The following is an 18,591-nucleotide window of genomic DNA, read 5'->3' as shown; positions in this document are numbered from 1 at the left end:
AATTAATAATTACGATAAGGATCGTGCTCATTAACATGTAGCATACGCCATTCCGTTGTTCAGTCCACGTTAGGGCGAGATCATTTGCGACATGGTTTAATGCCATAGGGCAGGGCGAGGGTGCAAAGCTCGCACTTTCGTTCTCGTCTGCTTTGCTCACGAGCTGTCGCCCCGTCTATTTCACTTCTCTATCCGTGTGCGTGCCTTCCCGAATTTCGCGCAGCTAATGTGAACACTAATTCGACGAGGTGACTCGTTTTCGTCAATTGTTCTCCCCGAACAAGTTAAGAGGAAGCTTTAGCTCGGGTGCTCCCAAGTACATGTAAAAGGAGAATTCGTTTTTTTTTCGCAACCACTGCACCAAGTTTGACGAGGTTTGTTGCATTTGCAAGAAAAACTTAAAATCTAGTGACCCTTGGTTTCGAATTTCTGATTTAGGTTGTCAATTTTTTATTAGAAGCTGGCAAGAATAAAAAATTCTCAGAAAGCGGAACTATCAGGTTTCCAACTCTCTAACTCAGTGAAAAATGATGTCACAGTTCTGTGAATTACGTCTAATAGTACATCTAAACCGGACAAAATTGATGTTACACATGAATCTAGAAAAAAAATAGGAATATGAAAATACAGCTTTTGCAGAACCCTTGTACACGACTTAACAAATTCACGTAAGATATAAATTGACATATTGGCTTTCTCCGCTTTGAATGGTCTAATGAATGCCGTTTACAGAACCACGATACGTGTTCTTGATGCAGAGCTACTAATTTGTAAAGTTTGTACTTCTATGTTTCTTTTTAACTTTCGTATTTTTGAACATCTTTTTCACAAAATTCAAACACTAAATCGAAATTTCGCTTCCAAAAGTCACTATAATTTAATATTCTGTCTCAAATGCAACGAACTTCATGAAAATCGGTCCAGGGGTTATCTCAGAAAAGTGTTTTTGCGTTTTACATGTATTTGAATAGGCCGCGTCGGAGTTGAGCATTGTGAAACATAGTTCCAGCGCACATTTGAACAAGGGCGAGGCGAGAAAGACAACACAAACAAACAAGTTGAGCCCGAGCTAAAGCTTCCTCTTAAGCCCCATGGTCCGAACATTGGCTCCAGCGTGAGACATTCTACCGCTTTTGATCACTTGTACCCCAGAAAGCCCAAATACCAATTATAAGTTATAACAGCTTGATCACCTTCATGTCTCCCTATTGGGATTATACATTCGTGCCAAGGAAAGATAAAGAAACTAAGAAACGGTGGAATGGTACTTGAGTCATAAATTAATTAACCTAGTAATGGTTTCGTTGAACTCCCACGACTGAAACTTCACTGTATCAATAACGCAAATATATGCTTTGTGTTAACTTTTCATTCGCTCAAGTCGGCATTTTTAGGTATCAGAATGAGCTTATCAAAATTGATACGTCGCACATTGAGGGAAGCATAGTCATATCTTACAAGTGGCCACTACGACTCTTGCCTTCACAGCGCTGCATGCATTTATTGAGACCGCGCGTGTGTGGCGACCGCCTTCGGAGTGCAATATTTACGTAGCCTGGGCGCCGATGGATGGAGTCAAACGCCGGCGGCGGCGACGCGGTGGTTGAACGCGCGCGGCTGCAAAACAGCGAACATAAAATATGTTGGATGTGCGTGTGCATGGACGCGCGCGTGTATGTGTGGGCCGTGTGCGAGCGCGATCCCATGGCTGCGTGGAAACGCTGCTTGATCGTAGTTCGGACGGAAAGTGTGGGCTGTGCGCGTATCCTCTTGGGTCTTGCGCCGGCGTTCGTGAAACTTTCTAAGCCTCCCCCCACCCCCTCCCTCAATTTTGCAGTTGTTTTTTATTCTGATGGTTCTCGTGCCGGTGCTTTCTCATTCCTGCGTTTGTATTCGTTTTTATGTAGGAGGTGCTCCAAGTCGAAAAAGTTACGTAGCCTATGTCATCGTTTCTCTTTTGACGCATACGAGTGATGTTATCAGTCGCAGTCGTTTTGGCAGTGTAAACTTTCTCATACCTGTTTTGAGATTGTGGGTGCCCATTTTATACAAATGAAGGTTCGGCTTACCAAAATACTGATCTGTCTGATTGATTGATTGATTGATTGATTGATTGATTGATTGATTGATTGATTGATTGATTGATTGATTGATTGATTGAAAGGGAGAGCGAGCGGTGGGCTTAACGTCGCAAAGCAACACCTTCCACACGCCATACAGTGAATGGCTCCTGATTAATTTTGCCCCGTGATGTTCCTTTGTAGCAACTGCTACGATTGGGTTGGCGTCTCATTGTCCCTTAACTAAATAAATGCATGTACGCATTTTAATTTTGCCACATCGGAACACGGTGTAGGTGCGGCTGCCCATTGAACCCGGGACCTGGAGCACATCATCCCAGCGGCTTGCCTGATGGGACACGGCGGCCTGCATTTCTTAGATAACTGTATTGCAACAGACCTGCAGTTTAATTGGCGTTACAAAAAAGAAGAAGAAAAAACGAAATTGATTACTTTATCGGATTCAGCATAAAGGCGCCTTCCAAGGTTTTTTTTGTTTAACACATTCGCGCGAAGCTCAGTGGTGGCCCCGCTTTAGACTGAAGAAAGAGAATAAGCTTCTTTCTTTATTGTCAATTGCGGGATTATCTTACCCCTCTCTACTGCAAATGTCGCAGGCTGCCGTAATTGCCCGAAAACAATACGCGTGTCGAGGAGCCAATGCACTCTGCTCGCAGAAAGTTGCGAGGCTTCGGCATTCACCATTACGACTTGGTGATTCCGACTTGCAACACACTGCTGCTTTCTCTTTGAGGAAGATTTACTGCTTTCGAAGTGGTCGGCGAAAGCGGTTTCGCAAAGAAAGTCGTTGTCCTCGTGTCGTTAGCCATGCCTCACGACCCTTCGCTAACTCTTTTGGTTTCGTCACAATTTTGGCCCGCGTGCTTAAACAGGCCTTCAGTGTCGTCTTTCTTTTCTTTTTTTTTGTTCATGTATGAAGGCTCTTCGGTATTGGTAGTCCTTGAATACAAGGGCAGATAGATCCATTGCCCAAACCTTCTGTCGAGGCATCTCATCTAAAGTATATATTGAGCAGTTTGCATTTTGCGGTCACTGCTATATAGCATATCGATTTGGTAAGCGTCTGTCGTTTCCCAGGCCACGAAAGCGAAAGGATGTTTTCGCACGCCTTAAGCCAACGCGAGTGGGTTGGAAAATTAAGCGTGCTTATTTTTGTGTGTGCGTGGCCCGAAGCCACACGGACGCCAAAAAGCAATCCCTTTAATTTCCACTTCGCTGGTTTGCCTCCTTGGCGGGCGTTTCACGTACACACATTAAGATTGTGCCCACTGTATTCTAGCGTTATTGGTTATTGTAAAAAGATCCCGCAAATTGCGAACGCATTCGCTCCCTCTCTGAATGATTTGCAGATGTTGTGATGGTCTCTATTTCAATTTACTTACTACTTTTTCGTCGTGGTTTTTAGTCCTCATAATTCTTCCTCGACGAACTAACTTGTTCTAAGAATTAAGGGATACTAAAAAAAAGAAAGATAAAGAACTCAAACCATGAGAATCCCGACGACAACTGAAACGAACTCGTCGGGGTGGTAGGACTGGCGGATTAGTTATGAAAAACGGCTTTCACGACTGTTACGAAAGCCTTCGGTGCCGAAAATGAAACACATTGAGACGGACGAAAAATTACAACGAGATGAAAGTGTCAATATGAAAATATTTAATCTACAGAACGAATCCTACAGCGTCGAACAGCTTATACGTATTTGCTTCAGTCATCTAAACAATGTTAACGTATACCACACTCACGCTTGCTTAACCTATACTTAAGAATTTCTACCGTAAAACCAACTGTAGCCAACGTATTATGACACGTTCTATAACAACGCAATAAGGATGACGTGGCACAAAGCATGAAGTGGAATAGGACGGGCGCCATGGTATTTTCTACTCTAACTGAAAATGCAAAACGAAGCGTTGAATTTGTTTCACTGCTCGCAAAGAAATTAATTACGTCTTTTGAATTAAGGTAAGCAAATTGCAATGTGCATGCAGGTACTCCTGAACGTCTTAGCGTCATGCCACGCGAACCTTTTTCAGTAACCGTTGCTGCATAATGATGCACGTCTTTCTCGTGCATCTTATGGCCGAGAAGAGAATACTCAGCTCCATCATTCATTGTTCTTGCGACTTCGTGTCTTCCTCAACACTGTTAACGTGTTTCACAATGTCAATATATCTATCACGGCCAGCGCTTTCAACAGAACGTAGCCAGGCATGTGCAGTGACTGAAATGCGCCTCTGTAAGCAGGGAGCGTCCTGTTATTCAGAGTGAACAAGTACATGCGCAGCGGTTTCAGCGTCCCGTTGTTTCATCGTAGCCGAGCACTCCTTCGCTTGGTGCACACGAGATGGCGCCACCAGTCTCATGTCGGCATTTTTTTTTTCAGTTATCGCTTCAGACAATGCGGATTTCGATTCATTCTGGCAGAATTGGCCAAACATCTGACTCGGAACGTCGTGCAAACGACAAATTGCGGTCAAACGGCACCTGTGCGCAAAACTACAGCGTGAACAAGTACGCGCGAAAAAGGCTACCGCTGCCTGCCGTTTTCACATGCGCACAGCAGACCTTCGGCATTTTGCGGCGTTGACACGGCTGCTCCACACATCAAACCACAAATCCACGAGATGAAAGACAAGGTTTTCGAACAGCTGACACGAGGAAGCTGTACGAATAGGCCGGTCGAACAAAAAAAGCGCGTTGCTGCAAACGTCAACTCGCCCCTCCGCGCGCTCAGTGTGGACGATCGCTTGCAATGGGCCTCGAGGTGGGTAAGTGTGACGTGATATCCGGTTTTGCCAGAGCTTTCGGAGGAGGCCGGTAGGTGCTGTGATTTGAGAAATATTCACTAAAATAATTACTTTTCGCTCGCTTCTCCTCGGAAAGAGTGTTGTTTTGGTCGCTCTCGGTGCGACAGCTATCACTGGAGACAGAAATCTAGGCAACAAATTTTTTATTCACTATCCCTTTTAAGGAATAGCCAATAAAATCTCACAAAATTGTGGTAATACACTTCTGTAGCCGCGTAGTTATGCTTGCTCCTACGCAAGCGTTATTAATTAATTATGCGCTGTGCGGTATAGCTCACACACACACACACACACACACACACACACACACACACACACACACACACACACACACACACACACACACATATATATATATATATATATATATATATATGTGTGTGTGTGTGTGTATGTATGTATGTATGTATGTATGTATGTATGTATGTATGTATGTATGTATGTATGGTTCCCTTTCAGGAGATGGCGAAGACCACTCCATATCGCTATCCATTAGCCTTTGACCTATTTGTCTTGCGTCAGCGACGACATCATCGTATATGCCTGCAACATTTTTTAATCTGCTCACACGACCTACTTTTCTGTTCCCTCCTCAACTGCATTTCCCTTCCCTTGGCACCGATTGTTTTACTCTAGCAGACCACCGGTTATCTGTTGCACGTATTGTCCTGCACTTTTAGAATGAGCTACCGATTCGCGTTTGGTTATAATCAATACGGCTGTCATCCTGCGTCCTTAATTTCATCCTTAATTTCCATTAAGCTTTTTCTTATCTTTGCTATTTATCTTCTATAAAGTTCCGATCGCCCCTGTTTATGCCTCGGTTCGCACGTCTCCGAAAGACCAATCGTAATCGCCCTTTTTTTTTTTCATTCCCTTCCCCCCTGTGCAGTGCGGTTGAGGTGTCCTTTCCCGAGAGACAGTTACTGCACTGCACTTCACCCCAATTTTTCCTCCTTCAAAACAAGAATCTCTTATCTCTCGGGGTTTGCCACAGGACAGCGGTGTGTAACCGAGTCCCCCAGGCGCGTGCTGACTGACAGCTGAACGCATGGCAGAGTGCCGTACAGGAGCTGCGTGTTGCACTCGTCGTCTTGTGGAACGTCGCCGCGATCGCTTACTTGGGCAAGTGTGTAGACAATGCATTTGGCGTCGCACATTCGTCGGCTCGCCGCGTGACCTCGTTCACGCACCAGTCGTCTTGGCTCCGTGTCAACGGCGGTGGACGGCGGAGCGTCTCTGGGGCTCGCAATTATTTATTCACGCCCTTCCGTCGGCGACGCTGATAGCGCGCGCCTCGCGCTAATGATGTCACAACCCTCGCCCACGTGTCCTGCAGAGAAGCCTACACGGCAGGTGCAACGCTCAGCCGCCGTGGTTGCGGAGGAGGCCGAGATCGCGGGTTGGAGTTATTGGATCGTTGACTCGGGCGTGTTCATTGATCCGCGTGATTCATTTCTTGCTTTTCGATTTTTTCTTCTTCAATGGCTTACTCATTCTCGTACTTCGTTAAGCGTGGTGATGCATTATTCTATTATCACGCGTGGATGGCGGCTGTATCCCGACCACCGTGTTGCTCCCCACTCTGGACACGCCGTCGTCTGCGCAGTGACGGAATCGTCAGATCAAATTCATCAGTCCTGTGGGAATCCGCCGGGTGGAGGGAGTTTCGAGAAATGGGCTGTGTGCCTCAAATGGTCGACAATTTTTACTCTTCGTGAAACATAGCTTGCGGATTTCCGCCGAACTGATTTGCTATAAGCGTAGCGATGGGATGATTTATTGGCGCATGCTTGCTAGTTTTTACTGCAAACGATACATAATTCTGGTGAGCATGAGGTCGCAGCTTCGATTCTCGGCCGTAGTGGACGCGTATTACGATGTGGGCAGAATGCGAAAACGCTCGTGTGTAGCGCCTCAGCTGCACGCGTTAAGAAACCCCATGTGGTCAGAATTATGACGACGCCTCTGCGCATGTTACGCGACGTTAAAGGGCGTAATTTAACATTGAATGCCCGCACGCCAATATTTCCCCATATTTTACCCATATTTTCTCGAAAAGTTGGCATGTTTCCGCGTAGAATGAGTAGTTCCTTAAGTAATTACCTCCGGGCCTTTAACGAGAAAGTAAATGAAAATATCGTTAAGTTGGGCCAGATGTTGAGCTCCCTCCATTGTTTGGTGGTATTTAACCCATTATACATTGCCAAAAAATCGAAAGTGCTTTGATTAAAAAAAAAAGAAACATTATACTGGTGACACAATGTTAGAAGTTGCTGAAATGCAGGGCCCCCTGGCAGCCCTGCCTTTTTGTGTTGCTGCTGCGCCATACCTAGCAGGCAATACATAAGGGGCCGCGGTAGTCGCGTTTTGGCAATAAAGATGTGAGTTCGTCACTACCAGGCGTGCTGGCCTGTTTCTTCGGTGACTGCGCTTCGCGGGCCATACGCAATTGTATCAACTGGTTTTTGTTAAGTCAAGTGCATAAATCTAATATTGTGTTTCTGTACTCATATGCACGCTTATTTCGAGTTGTTATGAAAACGTTTATTTATTCCCGTGAATTCATTCTTCTTGTTCTTATTCTTTTAGGAAAAAATGATAGGGAAACGCGAAGCTGGCAGGGGTGGAGTTTGCCCTGTGTTCACTGCGCACACGTACGCGCTACTTTGTTCCTAAGAGCATCGTTTCATGCGCAACTTTCTGAAAGATTGCACAACTTTCACATTCAATACAAGCGCGCGTGCAAAATCCGAGTTTATGTACCCCTATAGCTGTACCCCTACCGTGTGTATTGATTATTCGCCTTCGTTTTGCTTTCATCGTTCACGGCATGCACGCACGGTTGTTTGTCTCGGCTGACCTCTTCTCGGGGCAGGCCATATAGTACAGAGAGGCTGTGGAGTACGGAATGCCGAAGCAACAGGCAGCGAGCGGCTGGCGACGCAAAACAGCTGCAGAACGGATCTCGCAACCCTTCCAAACGCCCGCTTCCCGAGTTCCGCGCGCGTACACAGATGAATAAGGCACGCGTCTGGCAGTCGTTTAGTTAAAAGCACCCTACCGCGTGATGACTTTTACCGTTAAGTGGAGAAGCGCACTTGCAGCGCTCATTAGCAAACATTGTTTTCCTCCCATCTTTGAGGTCGTAGGCGCTGGAGGGGAGACGTTCTGGTAGGAGGCGTGGAGGAGGTTGACCTGCCCAGCGTGTGTGTGTGTGTGTGTGTGTGTGTGTGTGTGTGTGTGTGTGTGTGTGTGTGTGTGTGTGTGTGTGTGTGTGTGTGTGTGTGTGTGTGTGTGTGTGTGTGTGTGTGTTAGCAGGGTGTTGGAGAGGACTTGGTGCTTATTTTTCTCTCTTTCACCCCCACAGCACGTCGATGTTATTGCCTGCCTTAGCGATAAAAATAGAGGATACGGCGCGCTTTCCCGCTTGGGGCGATAGGCGGTCCCCTCCGCATCCCGCTGCCGCTGCTTCGTCGGCAGCGCTGCGTTGCCTAGGAGAAACGCGGCCTCTCTCGTCGCTTCCTCCCTCCCGGCCTTCCTAGCGTTGTCGGCGTCGGCGAGAAAAAAAAAAAAAGAAATCGCCGTCGCAGCTTATGTGCTCGAAACTACGCGCGCGCAGTTTCCGTCGCGCAGTGCAACGCACGAGGAGTTGCCCGAGTGTGCGGCCGGTGGAGAGCGAGGCACGCGTTGTTGTGTGTGTGTGTGTGTGTGGTGTGCGCGAGATGTGTATGTTTTGTTCTGACTGAGCCCCGGGGTCCAGGCGCCGAGTGACCGCGGTGGCTCGATCGCCCCCGTATATAAGGGCGCGCGCTCGTGGCCCACTCCACTTGGAACGGTCAGTCCGTGGTGTCTGCACCACGTGTTGCTTTTGTCGTCGTCGCGTCTCCAGACCTGCCCCGTCGTTTTCCTTGCGTGGATCGCAGTCACCGTCCTGTGGTCTTGGGAAATCGAGATGGCCGAATTTGTGGATCGTACTGGTTTACGCGTGAGTCTTGAAATGCGTACTCCTGGTGGTACTTCGTGAAAGGTTGCGCTTCGACGGGCGCTGTTCGCTCTGCTTCGCAGGTATCGTCGAATATATCCTTCCCGTCTGCTGGGTCCATTCGTTAAGGATATATCAACGAGGCGCAGCGCCTTGTGGGTACCGCAGCAACTCCTCGGTTGCCGCACACGCGGCTCGGCGCTCCCCTGCTCGGAGCCTCCACGCTCCAGTTTCCGATCCCCGCTGAGACCCACAGAGCCTGTCGGCGCCGGGGCGTTGGCGCGCGCCGGTGCAGACCATACGGGAACTTCGTCGGCACCGCCTCAGCCGCTGCTTCTTGAAGCTTGTCCTGAGTACCTCGCCCTCCTGACAGTGCAGGCTACAGTATACAGAACCGCGGTTACTGCTGGTTCAGCTCGTGTCCCTATAGCTGCAGTTTTTTCCCGCTGAATGTGCGTCTGAGAGGCGACTCTGCAGTCGATAAAAGTTCCCTCTCTCATCGGCACTAGGAGCTTCATCGCTGGTTGTTTACTTCAACTTGGGAGTCTATCTTTCTTTGTGTGAAGTACAGACATCTATCTGGTCCTGTCATGCGTCGATGGATGTTCGTCTCGGTCCCCAGTTTTGTGCAGTCCGGGACACACTCGCCCTGTTTCTGACTCAGATTCGTCGATAAGCCACTTGTTGGTTGGCGCTGTTTCTATTACCTCCCGGTTACCTTCCCAATTTGTCTGTCTTTCTACACAACGGTATTTACTTTTAGCTGGTATAGAAATCGCGCGTCGCCCGTAAGTCGAACCCGGCAAAATTACGCCACACCGGCAAATGAATGTCCCTGTGTATGTACCTATACATATTAGCATTCTAATCGGAGTTCCATTCGGCCAATTCTACTTGTCGTAGTAGGTCTGCGGAAACCCGCAAGGTGGAGAGAAGTAATGAATAAAGGGAAAATTAATTATTAATTCCTTTTTTAATTCTACTTGTAGCAGTCAAACTCGCAGAGAAGTGCTACTCTTCTTCGACTACAGCACCTGCAACTTCTTTACGTCGCTTGAAGACAATCGCCTTCGTTGAGCCTTTCGACTAGTCGAAGCTTTTACTACGCTGACCAGCGTTTGACTAACATTTTCTGAGCCAATCGCAAGGCTTGCCGCCTAGCTTTGAAGCTCTATGATGACGTTCACCGACTTGTTTCGCAGAGGCGCACCGAAGACGAAGAAGGTAAGATCTCTACCGAGTGTCGTGATTTCTGCATCCTGCCAATCATATATCTGTTATTTTCCTACGCTATCACGTCCATTATATGGATGGGTGCGCTTGTGTATTCGTCCGATGCGCCCGAAGGCGCGTATACGGTGTGCTTTGCTGTAATCGAAGGCCCTGCTCGTTCTTTTCTGTGCCGCCCGGATCGTTGCGATTGTATCGCTTTACGGCTGTGAAATATCCCCGAAGAGACGGGCGTAGTTTGCTACTTTTGGTGCGATCTCGCTGGCTTGTGTTGTTTGCGTGAGCTTTCCCAACGGAAGTGTTCCTCTCTCTCTCTCTCTCTCTTTACTATCAGGTCGTCTAGAGCGCTTCCCGTGCGTTGCTTGTGCTTCCCGTGCTGCATACGCAGGCGAGGAAAATTGTGTATGGCGCGTCGTGCACTCTTACTCTTATTCGTTGCACCTCTTAGCCTTAACTCTTACCCTTAACCTGCTGCACGATGCGAACTCGACCTATGATTACTTTCTTTATTTTTTAATTTTTTTAAAGGCTGATTCCAATGACGGTGCTTTCTTCGTATACAACAAATCCGAAATGTTGAACTGAAACTGATAAAATGGCGCGTCACGCATGTATATAATTTTCACGATACTGCATGTCGTACGGCGGAGCCTTGTCACGTGTGTGCGCGCATTCATTTGATCAACCTTTCACCTCACCCTGCCCGTATCCTCTGCCGACGTTTACGTGTCACACGCCTACTCAAAAACACAGCGGGTGGTGTTTTTTTTTTTTTTTTGACGATGCAGAAGTTTTAGAAATCGCCTGTAGCAGATGGCATAATTCTAGTGGGTGGGCTCGATTACTCATAGAGGCGGACTTGCACAAGAGATAGAAATGCATGATCGGCTAATTAACCAAAACACAACAAAATTCACTCATTTAGTTTGTGATTCTTTACGGCACATATTACAATTGACGAACTGCGTTTGCAAGGCGAGTGTTCACTTTGAACGAACGTGGAGGATGACAGCAGTTTCGAGATATTTATTCCGAAAGTGTGCGACGAAATAAATGGCCGTTTCAGTTACTTTTACGTGTCAATGCGTGAACGGCGGTTTGTTCAAAAATAAAATGGTACAATAGTGCATTCTTACAGCAGGTTTCACGGCACTAATCTCGAGCGCTTGTCCTTGTCCGTCTTTCTTGTGTCCATGTTTTTATTCGCGCTAAGCTGCTACTTCAAATATGGACGACCAATTAGCCCAACAGTCAACTCTTCTAATCTCGAAACCCGTGGGATCCTTAGAAGTTGTTCCAAGTTCCTTGCAAACTCACCGGCTACAATTCGTAGCTTACAATATGTTCCCTAAAGCAATTAATTAAAACGTTAATCAGTGCATTTCTGTTCGTTAGTTGATTACGCATTTCGATTTCTCGTGCGAGTAATATCCGCCGCTTCGAGTAATTCAGCTCAAGGGCTACAATTACGCTATCTGCCACAGACGCTTTTAAAAAATTGTGTGTGGTTAAAGAAAAATCGTCAATAACAACAAAAAAAGCGCCCCGTATATTGGTTTAAGTAGCGTGTGACGCTTACATCTCAAAATACATGTCGTACAACGCAGCTTGTTTGTGACGCGCGCTTGCTGCTTTTGCAGTCATTGTTAGTTCTGTTCCCGCTTCTTCATGCATTCGAGCCTTTATATGTCATTTAACTTTAAGACACGAATAAGAAAACCTAAATGGAAATGAATCTGTTGGAACACTCTGTCACTCTGTGATCCTGACGAGAGACGTCGTATACGACGCTGACTGCTTGTGACGTGTGCGCTCAGCTGTCATTTTTGTTTCACCCTCGTCATCTTTCTGACGTATAGCACGGCGTATGCGTTTGTTTATAAGCACGGCTTCATTAGCGGAATGCGAGCGAGCTGCTCTGGGAAGCTAATTGATGACTGCTGGACTGGTTGCGAGTCGGTCGTTCGCCTCGCGGTTGTTTGCCACACATTCCTCTCGAAGCTCTCTTTGCGTTGTTTCTCGCCGCAGTGTTTTTTTTTTTTTACTTTTCTGTAATCTCTAAGTGCTGCTCACTTTTGTGATCGGCTGCAGATCATTGTCCAAACACGTTGCGAGAGTAATGGAATGTTTCATTCTGCTTTCGCTGCCTATATGTCATCGTGCGGTGTGTGTTTGCCAGCGGATCGCCGTGCTTTTATGTTAGAACGTCGTCGGATTTGTTTTGCGTAATTCTACGGCTGCCGCCGTCACATTTTGAATTATTTCCCAACTCGTTGGTTTATTTCCTCGTCATTATAATTTTTTTTCTTTTTAAATCTGTTCTGCCTTTCGCCGCCGCAGGCTGGAAAACCGCATTTGTGTTACTGTAGTGCACTTATACACTGTATATAATGGTGCAGTGCTTGAGCTCAGTGTAATTTACCACTCATCATAGTGTTATAGAACCTGGACGATACGCTGTAGAAAACAATATTCCTGTTCTGTAGGTTTTCTGCTGTATATAATTGTGCTTACTGCCCAACTAGTAGCGTATATGGTCGCCAGAAATATAAAAAAAGAAACACTCGATCCTTTACCAGAACCCGAGTTGGGCTCTGTGCATATATAGTCTATGTACACCTAGCATGGAGCCAGAAGCATTATAGGACACTCTTACAAAGTTATCCCGCTGCTCTGAGAGACCAAAGGTGGCAACAGTTTTATATTCGGAGAGCACGAGTGCCATGTTATGGATTATGTATAGCGAAAGTTGCTAATTTTGTGCTTTGAAGATGGTTACTGAATATTTCTTTTCCTGTTTTCATGCGCTCTACGAGGCACATATATAGTTCATACTAGTTGGTTGATATTGGACGCACTTGGCAGGTGATGTATGACCAACGTTTAAACTGTGTAGATCAATTACAGCCTTTGTATAGAATTAGCTCCTCCCAGACAGAGTGCTAGAAGCTTATTTTGCGGACGGTGTAGGAAGTTTGCTTCGTGTCCTGCAATGTGGAATAGGAAGGAAACTGTTCGCTTTCTCGCGCTTCTAGCTAGAAAGTAAAACCGTTGGTGCTGCTCGCGAGAACGCGTGTAGCACGTGTTGGCTTTGTCCTTCTTGTGGGACACACAGCTGTGAAGAAGCGGCGCTGCTCTGAACTGCGTTCCTGCGTATCCGCCCCTCAAGCTCCGTCAACCGGGCAACGAGGTCTTCGGATATATATAATATTATACATGTATTAGAGATTATGATATATATGCGTATTTAAATCTGTGTGGGTGTTTTATTCAGAACTGAGGGATGACAAGCTGTTCGAACGAAACGCAGTCATCTTACTTTCTGGATTGAAAGGCGCCACTATGGTGGCCACCATAGCGCCACTGATACAGTGTACTAGATAGGTCTAGTACACTGTACCACTGATAGACGCTACGGTGGCTAGCCGACACTTGATGGCTACCTAATTGTCTTCGAGAAATCGTGCTCAGCTACAGTGGAGAACGCTTATGCCATGTAAGCACCTACACCACGTAGTGCACAGCGTTGCCAATTAAGATAACTCAAGAAAGAACGTGTACAGTACTAGTGTTCATTACGTCTATCACTTGCAGCTTTCTAGACGAAGAGAAAGGAAAAACTACATGTTTACAAGTGCGCTATGTATAGGATTTGGATGTTATGGTGACTTACCTAACCTAACCTGTTCCTTGAACAGTATAGGTGCTGGATGCGGCTCAACAAAGCGGCGATTTACAGAGATATTAATATTCTTGAGGGGCATGTTCTTGAGCACCGTCGTGAGGCATGGCCTGCTACAAGATCGCTCCGCCCGATTTGCATGCCCTCCGAGATTTGCTCCGGCCGTCTAAGTTCGGTGGTGTGCGTGGCCGGCTCCTTCTCTGCACAGCGGCGTTCACAACAGATCATGCTAGCATGTAATCACAAATGTGTTTAAGAGGAAAAAACGAAATCAGGAAAGAAACAATTTATGATAATTCAAAGGGAAGCTCATTACTTTTCGAAGCGAGATCGGGATGCCTTAGAACACGCACCTATAAAGCGAGATATAAGAAGGAAGAAGGAGAAGCATATGCTTGCTGCGGTAAAGCTAGGGAAACGATGGAGCATGTTTTGTTAGAATGTGAAGACGTCTTCCCAACGGTCGATTTAGGCACCACTGGCTTCCTTGAAGCTCTTGGGTTCAGCGAGAGCAGTGGAAAAGTAAACATGTCCGCAATAGAGATAAGCAAGAGACGATTGGAAATTGGTGAAAGAAAAGTAGGGAAACGACAAAAAAACGGAGTCGTACAAGGGCGCAGTTCGAAATAGGGGATCAGAAAATTTGGTTGTGAGAGTTAATAGTCTTTTTCTTTCTTTTTTCTTTTTTAACCTAGGTAAAACATTAGGCTTCCATCCATGCTAGTTGACTATCTGTCACCGTCCCGTTTAAAGGGGATGCCAATAAATAATAATCATCATGATCATGATCATCATAATTTTCGTGCGTCGGAGGCTTCCTGACGCTCCGGTACTCTTGCTGCGGCTTCGATTAGGCGAGAAAAAAGTTACATTACGCTGCTATGTGATCCCTTACTGATTTGGACATGACGCGTGACAGTCTACGAGGAGCAAAGTGCGTGCTGACGGTTTGTTTATTCACAAATGCGCAATTTTTTTTCCATGCACACACTGTCACTGCATTCACGTTGGCATGTAGAAGTGGAATATATCTGCAAGAGTTCATGTGCCGGAAACGCGCCATACTTCACAGTTAGCAGGCTAGGTGCATGTTTATCGTTTTTTTTAGTCGTTTTCAAAGCCTTGAACGAGTCGCCTGATGGTGTCGGCGCTTGCTTTCGTCTATGCATTTCGCCATCGTGATAGGGCGTCCACACAAACATGCTGCAGTCGCTGGTGTACTTAGATATAGGCGCGCGTTAGAGAACCTTAGGAGGTTAAAATTTATCCGGAGTCCCCGCTCCCTCCCCCCCCCTCCCCCAATGCGGCGTGCCTCATAATTATGTCGTGTTCTTGGCATGTACGCCCCAAAATTTATTTCTTTTTCGAAATATTATGCGTTTTATTTATTCACTTATTGTATGCCACTTCAAAGGCAATTAATTATTCAAAGTGAGGTCTTACTGAAATATGTAAACGCACAAAGAACGTCTCAGCTGAGACACCAAGGTTTAAGAATTTTTTTTTTTTTTTTGCGAATCGAAGAAAATTTGTATGTTCTGCTGCGTGAGTTAGCGTGCAGAACATACGTCCCCAAGTATGCTGCGACGTTCACTTTCTGCGTAATCACGACGATCACGCACGCCTCAGCTGTCAAGTGTGCGCTGATTATCTGGTTGGGCAAAATCGGATGAGCTGATTGGCTGGTTGAGCATTACGTTACGCGAAGGCAACGTGATCCGAAGTGATCGTCGCAGAATAGGTCCCCTGCTGCGTGGCGCAGTCACGAGGCTGTATGGAGCAAGAAATTGTGCACCAAGCGTGAAATGATAAATTGTGCATTTACTTATTCCTGTTAGTCTACGTAGTTGCCACGGAAGCAGGCATTACCATATCTATAATAACAGTAATGATTAAATGTTAACTACATCGAACACAAAAATAATAGTCGCTTTTCTGCATGTCTGCTTATGGCATGTTCATTTTTGAAAGTATATTTATGTATTGATACCTTGCAAGAAGGCAATAGACCAGCTGGACCAGCTGGTCCAGCGCAAGGACCAGCTGCGCAAGGTTAAGGGGGGAGTACGGTTACATCAACAGGGTGTCTACCAACCGGGAAAACCGGGAAAACCGGGAATTCTCAGGGATTTTGAGTAGTCTGGAAAAAGTCAGGGAAAACTCGGGGAATTTGGGCCTCTATCAGGGAAAATTAGCGGCAATTTTATTGAAAGGGTCGAAAGTCGCGGTAATGCTGGCTCGAGTAGCAGACAGGAATCGTAATGAATCGTCTTCGACGCCCTGTCGTTGGCAGGAGGAGTTGCCAATGTACAGTCAACGAGCGACTTTCCGGATTCCCGATAATTTGGACGGCTTCGCGGCGCCACCTCGTACCCCATAGTGTCAACGTATCAGAACGTGTGAAATTTCCGACGCAAGAACTCTTTGCCGTCAGATTTTCCGGACGTTTTGCCGCGACCGCAGGTCCGAAACGGCATTAATCAAAGGCGCCACCGCTGCCGTTTTGATTACTTCGCCGCCTCGAACCGGCACTCTCGCACGCAGATCCGCTGGCACCCGTTGCCGCCACTGCGCCTTGACATAAAACTGTTTACAGCGCAAACACATGCAACCACAAAGTAAGGGACAGGACACAAGCGCTGTCCCTTACTTTGTGGTTGCATGTGTTTGCGCTGTAAACAGTTTTATGTCAAGTATGCACCAACTCGCCCAGAAAGAAGTTTTAATGACGCCACTGCGCCAACGCTAGGCCTAGCTGCTTCGACGTTCGCTATGAAGCTTCTTGCCATTGGGTGCCGAACATTTTATTGGAAGAATTCGCTGCTGTCAGCAATGGCACGGACTCCACCTTTGTGGTCCTCGCGATTGGCTTAGAAACTTGGAAAACACGGTGCGTTGCATAATGCCGGTTCGTGAAAGTCAGCTTTGCCTCTGTGCAGAAATGTTACTCGGTAAAGCTTACGGAAAAGTATTGCAGTGAAGCATAACAAGCGTGGGAAGGGGCTATTGCCACGGAATACAGTATGTATATTTTAATTATACACGCGGGCACCCGGCATTTCCTGTCACAGTACGAGCACAGGTATGCCTAATATGTGTACCGACAGGCCTTCAGAGAGTTTTCGAACGTGCCTGTGGTGGTTTGAGCCCCTAAGGGCAGTAAATGACACGCATTTATTTTTTTCCAACTGGCCGATTTTTCGGACGTTTTCGTGGCCCCTAGGAAGCGCGAAAAATCGGTCGTGGACTGTGCAACTGATCACGATGCTTCAAATGGTCCTTGGGGCTAACGAGTGGCGGAAGGCGGACAAGAACAGAAGTGACCTACGCATTGAGGAATAAACGAGAAAGGAAGCTTGTTGCCGCCGTTTTGAAAGAGCTTGAGCTCAAAAAGTAAAGTTTTGGCTGATGCCGAGATGCAGGTGTCCCTCATCCAAACCAAAATACACCCTTTGAAGCAGTGCAACACAACACTTGGGCGTCGTGCGCGGGCTGAGAGTATGTCAGGACTGTTGAGGTTGACTTACGAGCTGTTGAGAGAGAATCTCAATTGCGACAGAGTTCAGGCCTCATCCCACTGAGGTTGCTATCAGTTGATAGAAATAGCTCATATTAGAAAATATTTGCCTTTGTATGCATCTCCTTTTTATTCCTATTTGATAATGTCCGACCCTATTTGCAATTGTTTTCGAAGCCACTTTATTTGCTATGCATTTTACTAACCCCTGCCTTCTATTCTCTTTTTGAATAACATAAACACTGCTCCTTAGTATTCAAATTGGATTAAGTTGCTTTTTTTTTCATGTTCTTACTAGAGAGTGACAGCATCAGGCGATATGGTTTCAGCCCGTCTTGATATAAAACATAGTTCTGTATCACTCAGGGAAATTTTCAGTGGCACTCAGGGAAAACCTGGAAAACTCAGGGAAATTGGAAATGTCAACTTGGTAGACACCCTGCATCAATGTAAAACAAGCGATATTGAACAAGACAAAAAAAAAGCACCACGTAACGAAACCATTATTCGTACAATGCAATAGCACGCAGCATGAAACTAAAACAGGAAGAAAGTGCCCACGGTAAGATACTAGTAAATATTACATTAACATAATTGCACTACAGAGTAGGCATACAAACGCGAAAATTACCATATGAATTGCTGAATCATAGCAATGCAAAGTGAAAAAAGAAAGAAAGAAGCGAAACAGAAAAAACGAAAAAGAACTCTGCAGGCAACAATTCAACTCTGATAAGCCAACAGTTGAGACAATGATTGGTACGGGAACCTACACATGATTTGTTTAGAAAAAAAAAAATAAACATAAGTACGGACTGTAGATACAACAAAATCAATGGGTCAAGATGTAGAAAGGTACAGAAGAAAGAACGCCGCAAAAGAGCTATACTGTTCAGATGGCAAAATGTTTGAGGCAGACCATGAGGCAGAGCTTAAAGATTGCCTTAGATATAACTTGTGAAAATCTTGCGCAACGCAAGAAAATAAAGGCAATGCAAACGTTGAAACCTTGCACGATCTGCCTCCATGGGCGCCAGAACCTCTAACAGTGCAGCCGGGTGCGAGGGCCGCATTTTTTAGCCGTGGAGCGTGCCGAATGAGACAACAGGAGCAAAACCTGCCAGCGCGCGCAATCTCGGAGGCCATGCATGAAGCAGCTTAGTAACGAAAGCCAGCGCTACATGGCGCCACAGTTGCCATTAGAAAGCCTCGCTTATGCTACGTTTGAATTGAGAAAGCAGAATTGCAAATTATTGCGAATTTCACCTCCACTTATCTGATCACTG

General features: G+C 46.3%; 1 protein-coding gene across 10 annotated transcripts in view; it reads left to right on the top strand.

Annotated features, from left to right (window-relative positions):
- Positions 1 to 18,591, top strand: part of LOC135916480 (calpain-B-like) — a 147,507-nt gene that overhangs the window by 63,583 nt on the left and 65,333 nt on the right. The window contains exon 1 of one of the 10 annotated variants that reach the window (XM_065449869.2): positions 8,585 to 10,100. The exons of the other annotated variants lie outside the window; for them this stretch is intronic. Within the exon in view, the coding sequence (XP_065305941.2) occupies positions 10,050 to 10,100 (51 nt within the window). The 5' untranslated portion in view covers positions 8,585 to 10,049. Of the gene's footprint in view, positions 1 to 8,584; positions 10,101 to 18,591 lie in introns of those variants that run through there. 10 annotated transcript variants of the gene reach the window in all.

The sequence above is a fragment of the Dermacentor albipictus genome, chromosome 7 (genome assembly GCF_038994185.2).
Source record: "Dermacentor albipictus isolate Rhodes 1998 colony chromosome 7, USDA_Dalb.pri_finalv2, whole genome shotgun sequence".
Lineage (NCBI taxonomy): Eukaryota > Metazoa > Arthropoda > Arachnida > Ixodida > Ixodidae > Dermacentor > Dermacentor albipictus.
Note: the sequence above shows the minus strand (reverse complement) of the source record. Positions and strands in the feature narration are given on the sequence as shown.